The sequence below is a fragment of the Zootoca vivipara genome, chromosome 10 (genome assembly GCF_965207765.1).
Source record: "Zootoca vivipara chromosome 10, rZooViv2.hap1.1, whole genome shotgun sequence".
Lineage (NCBI taxonomy): Eukaryota > Metazoa > Chordata > Lepidosauria > Squamata > Lacertidae > Zootoca > Zootoca vivipara.
Genome location: NC_142593.1, coordinates 34,366,091 through 34,378,909, shown reverse-complemented (window position 1 = coordinate 34,378,909; position 12,819 = coordinate 34,366,091). Strand labels below are relative to the sequence as shown.

Below are 12,819 nucleotides of genomic sequence, written 5' to 3'. Positions count from 1 at the left end.
AACAAGATTTGTCTGGGCGTATGAGTGAAAATCCAATCACATTGTGTTAGGTATCAGTCTAGACACTGCACCACACAGGCTAGTTCTAAAAAAGCAACTGGGCTGTCACTATTAAATATTTAGACTGAACTTTCGATAACAACAGTTCAAGACAGATCAGAGACAACATGAACTTGGAAAGGTAATGCTCTAATTATACAACAAAAAGGCTGAACAGGCCACTGTGGGTTAATGCTAAGCTGATACCATTGAAAATCTCATTACAAGGACTGCAGCACGTAATTGAGCTGATTCTATGGCTGAGTGAGTTAGCAGCCCCCGAGATTTATATACCCACAACATCTATGGAGAGTACTTGATTGGGTCTGGCTCAGTGCTGTTCTTCAGTCACAGCATTTTAAAATGCATAAAAATAGAGATGTAGGAATCAGCAGCAAATCGAAACTCTCTGACAGTGTCCCTCTCCTGCTCCTCTCTCCCCACTACAAAACGCAGGCTTTTGGGGTAACATCGTATACAACCAACAACAATCTGTAACAAGGAAACAGCAACTGCAATTGGAAAGCTGCACTTTGTTTTCAAAAGGTTACCTTCTAATTCCTTTGTTTGGCTATCCTTTTAGAGTGGTGTGGGGGGTGGGGTTAATGTAATTTATTTTTATAGACATGCTCATTAAACATACCTTTCTCATCAGCACAATTACATGACATGATTGGTTTGTTGTCTTGCTTTGCTTTTACTCTTAAGCAAATACTTTGATCATTTAAAACGTAACAATTTTTTCATGTAGTCACTTTGCCTTGATTTCACATGCTCTAACAAAGAGATTCATATGGTTAGGACAAAGCAAGTACAATCAAAAGGAAACCAATGCAATTTTCGAGTTGTCTAGCCTCATAATGGCATCTAGGCATTCCGTCTTAGTGACTGTAACCAGGGACGTCTTAAGCATTTCCGGTGCCGTGGTTCAAAGATCCCTCCGGCCGGCCGCCCCCCGTTTCCCAGAGTTGCTCTCCTCCCTCGGAGGCTTGGGAAGGAAGCTGCACGCCTGCCAGCCATATAGTTGGTGGGGCGCAGCTTCCATCCTAAACCTCTGCAAGGATCACTCTCCTCCCGTGGAGGCTTGGGAGGCAAGCTGCACGCCCACCAGCCATATAGTTGGTGGGGCGCAGCTTCCATCCTAAGCCTCTGCAAGGATCACTCTCCTCCCGTGGAGCCTTGGGAGGCAAGCTGCATGCCCGCCAGCCATATGGTTGATGGGGCACAGCTGGCGGGCGTGCAGGGAAAGGGGAGGCCATTGGCAAAGCCACACATCTCCCCCACTTGCTGGGGCGCCCCTGGGAGGCCAGCGCCCTGGCGCAATGTGCCAGTAAGCCCAATAGGAAAGACGGCTCTGATTGTAACCCTGGTTTAACAGCCATTTGGCGCCCAGCTTATATATCTGAGTTTCTAACACTGCCTGAAACTAAGGGTGAGAAAAGAATCACATGAACTGTCTTCCCTGAAACTAGGTGAGCATGTGGAAGGCACAATTCACACCAGAGAACATTAGTATGGTGGAGGGACATCCACTACTCATTCACCTGGTTACAGGTAGGTAGCCGTGTTGGTCTGGATCGAAGTAAAATAAAAAAATTCCTTCAGTAGCACCTTAAAGACCAACTAAGTTTTTATTTTGGTATGAGCTTTCGTGTGCATGTATCTGAAGAAGTGTGCATGCACATGAAAGCTCATACCAAAATAAAAACTTAGTTGGTCTTTAAGGTGCTACTGAAGGAATTTTTTTATTTTACTCATTCACCCACACCGTTTCAGCACTGTCCTCCAGCAGACTATACAAATTGTAGTGATGTTTAATAGCTCTGGAGAAGTGAAGAACTTTAAGAAGCTGGGACAGCAGAACTGACACAAAAGGGAGGATTTTGCTTTGCACCCAGTTTCAAACATATCTGCAAAACAAAAGAAAAGAGGCTGCGGAAAGACCTTAAATATCACTGAATTTGCAAAACAACAACAACCCAATACTAAGAAATGTGTCTCAGCCATACCTCAGATTCTTTCCTTATCATGGGATACATTTAACACATTGTTAACATCTTTGATTAATCACTTCTCCTTTCTTGATCTCAACATTTATGCCCTTCAAGACATCCTGTGTTTGGATGCCCATAAATCACTTACTTCCAAATCAAGAACGAAACACCTGTTTGGCTGACATACTATATTTTTAAAACTCAATGAATAGTATTTGGAAGGGAAATATATGTAGAATTTATGGCATGACTAGCTAAGAACACTCTTGTCATACAAGCCTAGGCATCGTCAGGCAGCTGCCAAAGACCAGCTTTCCAAAAGGGGCCAAAACTTTCTGGTGCAACCTGGAGTTGAGAGAAAGAATCAGGCCAGAGCTGCAGCAACAATGGACTTCCACTGCTGTCACAACACACACATGCAAGCAAAAACACATACAAGTTGTTGTTTGGCCCACAGACAAAGCACAAAAATACCATAAGGATAACCTCCTCCAAAGGAAAAGCTGCAGTGTTTCTTTTTTTGGGGGGGGTGTTTATAGTGGAAATCAGCCCTGAGTACTCACTGGAAGGACAGATCGTGAAGCTGAGGCTCCAATACTTTGGCCACCTCATGAGAAGAAAAGAATCCTTGGAAAAGACCCCTGATGTTGGGAAAGATTGAGGGCACATGGAGAAGGGGACGACAGAGGACGAGATGGTTGGACAGTGTTCTCAAAGCTACGAACATGAGTTTGACCAAACTGCGGGAGGCAGTGCAAGACAGGAGTGCCTGGCGTGCTATGGTCCATGGGGTCACGAAGAGTCGGACACAACTAAACAACAACAAATGTTTATAGCAACAGCCCTTGTGGCTGATTTCTCCTTTCAAATGTGTGTGCAGGGGTGGGTGGGTGAGAGAGGGGTAATCAATGATTTTCCACTGTCCCATATAGTTTGACTTTGGCACTGCCATATATACTTTGGCTTTTATTTTTAGAGGATTTCCACTCCTCATTTACCATCTCTGGGTAAGCAATTGCCCTCTTTTATTTCCTATCCAACCTATAGAATCACAGGAAAGGGTAATTACTGCGCTTACATATGAAATGTTTTCAGCGTTCATTAAGCAGATGTGCTAAAATGCTACTTAAGCTACTAACCACAGAGAAGGCAAACATTTAAATGACTGGGGTGGGGGAGACACAAAAAGAAACCCTTTGCATCATGGCAGAGAAAACACCACAAACAGATAACCAGGGGATGTAATTTGGTTTGCTTATCCTAATTTGCACAAGCATCTGTTCAAAATGCTAAAGAACTTTGGTTACAGGTAGGTAGCCGTGTTGGTCTGGATCGAAGTAAAATAAAAAAAAATTCCTTCAGTAGCACCTTAAAGACCAACTAAGTTTTTATTTTGGTATGAGCTTTCGTGTGCATGCACACTTCTTCAGATACAGTGAAATGGAAGTTTCCAGGCACTTATGTAGAGAAGGGGTGGGGAGGGGTGGGGAGGGGGAGGGGGGATCACTCAGAAGGGTGGTGGAAATGGGTGATTGACTGACTGATAGCTGTTGATGACCGCAAACGACTGCAAATGGTTTTGCATGAAAAAGCAAGGGTTGAGATGGCTGAAGATCGCTTATCATGTATAATGAGATAAAAATCCGATATCTCTGTTCAAACCAGGTCCCTCCATGGTTTTGAGCTTGGTGATAAGTTGCAATTCAGCAACTTCTCTTTCCAGTCTATTTCTGAAATTCTTTTGTAGTAAGACAGCTACTTTGAGATCTTACAAGATCTCAAAGTAGCTGTCTTACTACAAAAGAATTTCAGAAATAGACTGGAAAGAGAAGTTGCTGAATTGCAACCTATTCTGGCCTAAGCAATTCCATGGGACACATTTTCTGCAATAATGTTTCAGAACTCTGTTGTCTATACAGTGGTACCTCGGGTTACAGAGTAATACAGATGCTTCGGGTTACAGACGCTTCACATTACAGACTCGTTAACCCAGAAATAGTACCTCGGGTTAAGAACTTTGCTTCAGGATGAGAACAGAAATTGCGTGGCGGCAGCACAGCGGCAGCGGGAGGCCCCATTAGCTAAAGTGGTACATCAGGTTAAGAACAGTTTCAGGTTAAGAACAGACCTCCAGAACGAATTAAGTTCTTAACCCGAGGTACCACTGTATCCCAGTCAGCATCTCTAGTGGAACTCTTTTTTTAAAAAAAAAACTACTTTTATATCAGCAATTATCTTTTATGGTTGCATCTCTTTAATTTGTTCTATAATTGTATGTTTAATTGTTGTAACCTGCCCTGGGACGTCACAGTAAAGGGCTGATGAGGTATCTTTTAAACAAACAAACAAACAAACAAACAAACAAACTGCCCACCCCACATTGGATATGTGCTTATCCATGTGTTTACGACACACAAAAGATGACTGGTTTCAGCATGCTAAACACATGTCCAATTCAGATAAGAACACAGACCTGTGTTCAAAGACTGATTCTATTCTTCATTTTACAGATATCCAATCTGGTGTTGATGCAGCAGCAGCAACTGCAGTAAATAATTTTGGAACACTTCTCCAAGGTGTGAAGTAGTTTTGGCTTCTATCTCTCAGGAAAAAGTCTGCTGTTGTGACAGCAGGGTGTGAAATCATTTCCTATTCTTTTATTATGGACCATTATAGGCACATCCCTGCCTTATGAACAACGAGATCTACCATATCAGAGAGATTCTAATCTCCCTCTAGGGACTGCAGTGGGAGGGCAGAAAAAGAACAAATAATTTGTTAACCTACAGTTCCCAGCTAAAATCACGCAAATTTTTCGCCAGTGAACTGCAGCCTATCCTAGATAACATCCGTTCTCTTCCACAGGCTGTGGTGGCTCGCTCAGTTTGACTATCCCATCGTAATATGATCACAGGTAAAAACCCTACCACCTGCACTACATACAATGATGGTAGTTGCTAATTCCATCCCCCTACTTTCCACTGCCACCATTAATTTTCCTTTATTCACATATCAACACACACAGGGTAGCTGGAGTTCAGTATGGAGCAAACAGATAAACAGACCAGGAGTGTTGAATTCTAAAATTCTAACTAATGTATTATTTCTTTAAAACATAACATGATGTAAAATAATATACAGTAATACAATACTTTGGAACCCCCTGCCTACTGAGATCAAGCAGGCCCTTTCACTGTATGCTTTCCAGTGCCTGTTAAAAACATTCCTGTTTAGACAAGCCTACCCAAATGCTTAGAAAACTGAGGTAACTTTAATCTGTTTTAGTTTTTAAAGTTTTGTATGTTTTAAAATAAGGTTGCAATTTTTAAAATTGATTTTACTGTTTTATATTGTGTGAACCACTTTTGAGGTGTAAATTTTATGACATAAATATACAACTCCCTAATGAAGTGGTACAGTAAGATACACTACACATTTCTTCTGTACTTAAAGATAAATCCTAAGGACTTGGAAGGCTAAAGCAGTGTGTGTGTGTGTGTGTGTGTAGATATATATATGCATGTTATGTGGGCATTTCAACATAAAATATAATACAAAAATATACAAATAAAATTAAAATCAAGTCCTATCAAGCTGTCAGGAGATTATGGGGTGTGGTGCTCATCATGCTTCAGGCTGAGGGAACCAGCATTTGTCCACAGGCAGCTTTCTGGGTCATGTGGCCAGCATGACTAAACCACTTCTGGCGCAACAAAACACCGTGATGGAAACCAGAGTACACAGAAACACTGCTTACCTTCCTGCCACAGCGGTACCTATTTATCTACTTGCACTGGTATACTTTTGAACTGCTAGGTTGGCAGAAGCTGGGATAGAGCAATAGGAGCTCACCCCATCATGCTGATTTGAACCGCCGACTTTCCAATCGGCAAGCCCAAGAGAGGCTCAGTGGTTTAGACCACATCGCCACCCGCTATTACCAACAGCTGGCAAAAGCCACGCTGAACAAGAAAGTTTTCAGTATGTGCTAAAATTATATCAAAGTTGGTGTGTGCCTTATTTATGAGGGGATGGCGTTCCAGAGTACGGGCACCACCACAGGAAAGGCTCTCTTCCTGGTTGTTACCAGATGGGTCTCTACAGGCTCTGGCACAATCATGAAAGTCTCTGGAGAGTATCTAAGTGATTATACAGGTCCATCTGGGAGAAGATGTTCTCTCAGGTAACCTGGTCTGGTAGCCACCAGGCATCCAGTGCAGCTCCTTCAGAAATGGTGCTCCAAATATTAAGGGGAGCCCTTCATAGAACACATTGCAGTAACTGAGTCTTAAGGTTTTCAAAGCATTGGCAATAGTGGCCAGATGATCCCTTCTTCTGAAATGCATATAACTGGTGTACCACCCAAAGCTGGTAAAAGGCACTCCTCACCACTGTGGTCACTTGGGCCTCTAGCAACAATGACAAACCCAGGAACACTCCAAGACTGTGCACATGTTCCTTCAAAGATAGTGCAACCACATTCTGAACAGGTAAAGTGCCGAATTCCCACCCTCGGGAGCCAGCCACCCACAGGATTTCCATCTGACAAGGATTCAATTTCAGTTTACTAGCACCCATCCAGCCCAACATTGCATTCAGTGTGAATTGGTACTGGAATCTCTTTAGCTCAAAGTGATACAAGGAATGATAACATACCTTCATTAAAAAAATTCAAACTCCAGTATACATAGGCTTCATCTCAATATGTACCTTAATTCATGCTAAGTGAGAGATAAACATTTGTGTTATTATGTATTGCGGAATTCTTTTCATTGGAATTTAGCTAGAACGAGGACCTTATAATTAGCTGATGCGGTTAATGCTGAAAACAATGGAGTGTCTTATTTTTCCCAAGGGAACTTCCAGGTGGAATATTCCTCAAGAGGTAAGCACATGGATTCACTACACCTGATGCCATAAAGCCACATGAGAATTGTGCAGATTCCAGTGGTGATTCCTGCTAGGCTGTGCGTAGTCCAATATAATGCCATGTTAAGGGACAGAGGCATGTGATCTTGTGAATTGTGTTGCTCCCCCAACTCTTTTTGCGTGTGGAACATTATTTCCAATCAGGACCAGCCCCAGACATTTTGGCACCTGAGGCAAACCCTAAAGTGGTGCCCCCTCCCATCAGGGAAGAAAATCTACATCAGGAAGAAGTGGGGAATAAATATCTACATCTGGAACAAGGAGGGAACAAAGTCTACATCTGGAACAAGGGGGGGCAGGTGAAGATCTACATCGGGAAATGGGAAAATCAAATCAATGTTATCAACTTCAATTCCTTGAAAGGCCGTCATGGATGGTAAAGGGGCCTGCTCTGAATCACACCAGGCAGGTGAAGAGTTCAGCAGACCCCAGAAATGAGTCCTGTCATTTCATCCCTAGGGATGGGAGGAGACCACTGTAGAGGCAGCATGGAGGCAGGCAGCTAATTAAGAGGCAGCAGATCCAGCCTCCAAGAAACACACGGCAGTGGCGGCAGCAGGCTATGCATTCCTTGCCTCATGGGTGGGTTGTCCTTTCCCAATATATATGATTCTCCCCTAAACTGCAAAAGCAGTATTGCCTGTATCTCCTATCTGAACACAGCCCATCATTTACTGCATCACCAAGGTCTTTAAAGCTATGTCTGTGGGTCCAACAACTTATGTCTATGTTATACCAGTTATGTTCACTCCTTAAGAGGGATCATCTGATAATCAAGTCAATTGAATGAATCATTATTGTGGCAAGTTTTTTTTGTATCTCAGCCTGCATTTCTTATGATAAGGAAGCTACATCCTTTGTAATCCATGATCTGGGGTAGCCGGTTTGACCAATGAATCTGTCACAACATTTGGAACTACCAAACAAACAAAAAACCACAGATGGGCTCCTAGATATGATACTGAAGATCAGCAATGAAAGGTTAAATTGGGCTGACTTAGAGCTGTTGGATAAGCCTCCGATTCGTCCAATGAGAAAATTAGTTCAACGCATTGCAGAAAGGTATTTTAAATACTTCTGGCTATAAAGTACTGACATTTAAAAGTTAGAGGACAACATTGCACTAAAAAATGCTAACTTATCTACATTAAAATAAAGCAAAGTAACCTTTGAAAGCAATTTATTGTAACCATGTATATAAATACATTGCCTTAAGGAAAGTTTTAAAAATGCATATTTTGTAAAAGTTAACAACTGTTGTTTACTCTTGATAATTTAAAAATGACTTTTAATTTTACTTTTATGCTTAGTTTTCATAAAGGAAGTATTGTTGCAATTATAAAATATATAAAACTTGTCATCACACCTTAGACTATTATAAAATATCTTACACTAAAAATGCATAGTAAATTAAACTGTTATGAGTATGCATATTTATATTTATAAACCCCTTTCTCTGTCAAATGACACTAGTAGAAACCAGATTTGAAAAAATATATTTGCATGGTCCTCTATAGCAAGTGAGATATACCTCTAAGCAATTGTCCAGGCCTTTTTTTCAGCGGGAACTCACTGAGCAATTATCAACATATAAGAAGCCAGAACAAAGGAACTCTTCAAAATATCCCTCCTAAACACACCCCAATGTCTGTTTATAAAGATTAAGCTAATAATATGTTAGGAACATAAAACATGTGGACAAGCCAAATCACAACAGTACTACTACCTGCTGTAAAGTGTTTGCCCCCACATTCTGCTTCTTTAAAACAATCAATTCTAACACTGAAATGTCTTGTGGCTTAGCATTTATGTACATTGATAGCAGTAGCTTAATGCAACAAAAAAATATGCTTCTTACCGTAGTGAGGGATGATTGCCCAGGCCATGGCGGATGCATAGATGCCCCCAATCATCCAAAACATGCAAAGCCAACTTAAGTGTTCTCCACGTTTTTCTCGAGCGAGAACTTCAGCAAAATAGGAGAATACAACTGGAACAGCTCCTCCAATCCTAATTGAAGACACAGAGTATAAATTGAATACAACCATAATATAAACTTTGAACAAGCACTGTGTCTTTATTTGTGTCTGTAAGGGTGCTGTTGCGGCTACTCTTGAGTAACAACGTCCGAGTCGGCTCTGTCTTTAAAAGTTTTATTGTGCATAGTATTTACAGTGCAAAGATGGTAAAGAACATGACCTCTCAGTCACTCGCAGAATCCGAGAGTAGACGCCTCCTGCTACGTGACCAGCATAAGAGCTTGGGAACCCCAAAACACCGCCTCCGACCTTACACTTCGGCGTGCGCCTTAAATCAGGCGGCAGAAGTGGGTGTCTCCTCCCCTCCACCTATTGGTCATGGTAGTGCAGGGGCTCTCCTACATCGCTGAGCCTTAACTGCTCCATCCTGCTAACTTTCTCATTTCCCCCACCTGACCCGCTGCTGCTGCTCTCATGGGCTGAGGCTCCCTGTACTTTAATGGGTGGCACACAAAACAACTATTTCACTACAACAGCCTTGTGTGTATGTAAAACTAAGTTATGGTTTGTCTAGTCAAAGTGTGGTTTGCTTCAGTGTTCGAACTCAGCCCAGCACATTAACCATTGTTTATTTTCTAGCAACCAACCATAAGGTGAAGTGTTTGTTTTGGCTTACAAACCATAGTTTGTTTTGTCTACAGTTTGATGTTTTGACTGAATGCAATAACCTTGCTTGACCATGGTTTATTTGACAATCCCACCCCAGACGCTCACCAAGCTACAGAGACATGAGGTAAGAGCATTGTGGGGGGACCCAGCTTGCTGGAGAAATGAGACATGGTTTGTTTTTTCCTCTGTTTGAAGATTTGAGGCTTGTTGAAATTAACTTAGCAAAGAAGAGAAGCAAGAGAAACAGGCTTACAACAAATCATGCCTTTGCAGCTTGGGAGAACGCAGCCACTAAATCTTTTGGTGCAGTTATGACTCAGGATATAGGCAAAACAATTCAAATAATGTCTAAGAATTATTTGACTAAACTCTGGTTCAGAAAGAAACTATACAGTTTAGTTGTTATTGCATCCTCTGTTGCATCAGGGTGTTCTTAGCCCTCATATATTGAATTTAAATGCAGAAGGCAATACAATCTCAACTGTTAAATCATTATCTCTTAATGAACTCTATCATCGTTTGGGTGAATTTTCCTCCAGTTTGTTTTTTAAATTCAATGGACAAGTGCAGTGCAGTTGGTGCCTGAACACTTTTATTCATTCCTACTGTGTTACTTCTGAGTTTCTGTCATCACTATACAAGAACTGATAAGCAGCTCCCACTCTACATAAGCTGTTCTTCACATCTAAAATTAAGCCTTTGATTACCATAAGCTTCTGATTTCTGATGTCAGCAGTGACCATAATGCTTAATAAGACATGTGGGACAACAGAATCAGTACTGGGACTGTATTAAACATTTACCGCTGTATATCTGAGGAGCTTTTGCTATTTTCTGTTTTAATATTTAGTATATTTCATGTACCATTCAGCTGATCAAATTATTACTCCAGAGCCACTTTAAAAATGATAATGCAGGGGTATCTGATGTAATGTGTTGGATTACTATGTCTGGCCATCCCTGACATTGCTGCTTTTAGCAGTTTTCAATTGGTCACATCCATACCATACATTCAGAGCATATGTCTTCCCCCCAAAGAATCATGGGAACTGTATTTTACCCTTTAAAAGGTAAAGGGACCCCTGACCATTAGGTCCAGTCGTGACCGACTCTGGGGTTGCACGCTCATCTCGCATTATTGGCCGAGGGAGCCGGCGTATAGCTTCCAGGTCATGTGGCCAGCATGACAAGGCCACTTCTGGCAAACCAGAGCAGCACATGGAACGCCGTTTACCTTCCCGCTGTAGCGGTTCCTATTTATCTACTTGCATTTTGACGTGCTTTCGAACTGCTAGGTTGGCAGGAGCTGGGACCAAGCAACGGGAGCTCACCCTGTCACAGGGATTCGAACCGCCGACCTTCTAATCAGCAAGCCCTAGGCTCTGTGATTTAACTACAGCGCCACCTGGGTCCCACGTATTTTACCCTTTACTGAGCTACAAATCTCGGCACACTTAACAAACTACAGTTCCCAGGATTCTTCAGGGGAAAGCTATGTGCTTTAAATGTATGGTGTGGATGTGGCTAACATTTGTAAATTGCCTTGACACACACATAGAAGGCAATTCATAAATAAATAATAAAAATGGCAATGTTTGCTAGGGTTTAGGGGAGTTGGAGTCCAGTAACATCTGTAGAGTAGCATAGTATTAGGTAATGGATTTTCCCCATGGTTTTCCTATTGAAAATTAACTCTCCAAGCAGGCATTCGCAGCACCTTTTGGGGGCAATTAGCATGTTAAAGCAAGCAGCTTTCAGTAGACAGGAGCGGACTTTGGTAATATGACACCCTGAGAATGGACAAATTTTTACACTCCCACCTAAGTATTTATATTTTTCACAATGATTCCTTTTGATACAGTTGGTACTGATTACTGAATACTTCAAAGTGTGTCTTGGCTCTCTGGGACTAACGTTGGGTCCCTTTATTGTGCAAAAGGGACAAGTTCCTTTGCACTGTTACGAAGACCCTGGCTGACCCAACGTTTGAGAAAGTACTCCTGCATTATTTTATATGGATGTCCCTTTTTGCAAGATTTTGTACTCTACTGTAAACACAAAACACACACACATACTACATCACCCTGTGGTTTTAAGCAAAAACGTTGCATAATCAAAGACCAAAACGATGTGTGTTCCTCCCAGAAAGAAACCACCCCATTCTTTCCAAACTCTGCAAATTGACATTAGAGAAACAGAATGATTCCTGAAAAGAAAATGGTCAGAAAAAGAAAGGATCCTGGTGTGTGTATGCTTGTGAAGATAGATCAGAATTTGCCACAAGGGACAAAAAGGGACATTGCTCAATGCTCTTCGTGGGGTAGGCATCTTAAACAATCACTACTGCAAAATAGGCATATACCCTTCTTTAAGTTGTAACCCATATCCCTGCTACTCACTCTCTGTAGTGAAGGTTAGTATAATGAAAAGACTTTGGAAGAAACTTTTATCAGCTATGATAATTAGATAGAACTCTGATGTTCATAAACAATGTATCTTTGCATACAAGATATTGGGGAGAATCAAATAGGAGAGAAAAGCTGCTCTCGTGCCTTACTTGTAAGCTTGTCAGATGGCATTTGACTGACAAGTGTAGTAACAGATTGTTGGACTGGATAAGGTAACTAGAGGCTGTTGGACTCTAGCTCCCATCAGCCCCAGCTAGTATGGCCATGATCAGGACTGAAGTCTAATAACATCTTCCCAGATGGGGTTACAGATTCCCCATCCCTGGACTAATGCTTTGATCTAATCCAATAAGGCTCTTCTCATTCATAACATTTCATGAAAATTTGTGCAGCAGTGTGTTTGACAATTAAGCTTGCCGGAAGAAATATCAACAACCTCAGATATGCTGATGACACAACCTTGAAAGCAGAAAGTGAGGAGGAATTAAAGAACCTTTTAATGAGGGTGAAAGAGGAGAGCGCAAAATATGGTCTGAAGCTCAACATCAAAAAAGCCAAGATTATGGCCTCTGGTCCCGTCACCTCCTGGCAAAAAGAAGGGGAAGAAATGGAGGTAGTGAGAGATTTTACTTTCTTGGGTTCCATGATCACTGCAGATGGTGACAGCAGTCATGAAATTAAAAGATGCCTACTTCTTGGGAGAAAAGCAATGACAAACCTAGACAGCATCTTAAAAAGCAGAGACATCACCTTGCCAACAAAGGTCCGTATAGTTAAAGCTATGGTTTTCCCAGTAGTGAT

At 41.7% G+C, this 12,819-nt stretch overlaps 1 protein-coding gene across 1 annotated transcript in view; it reads right to left on the bottom strand.

Moving 5' to 3' along the window:
• SV2C (synaptic vesicle glycoprotein 2C) overlaps nucleotides 1-12,819 on the bottom strand; it is an 87,932-nt gene that overhangs the window by 31,964 nt on the left and 43,149 nt on the right. Inside the window, exon 4 of the mRNA XM_035100167.3 lies at nucleotides 8,821-8,972. Coding sequence (XP_034956058.1) covers nucleotides 8,821-8,972 — 152 coding nt within the window. The remainder of the gene's footprint in view (nucleotides 1-8,820; nucleotides 8,973-12,819) is intronic.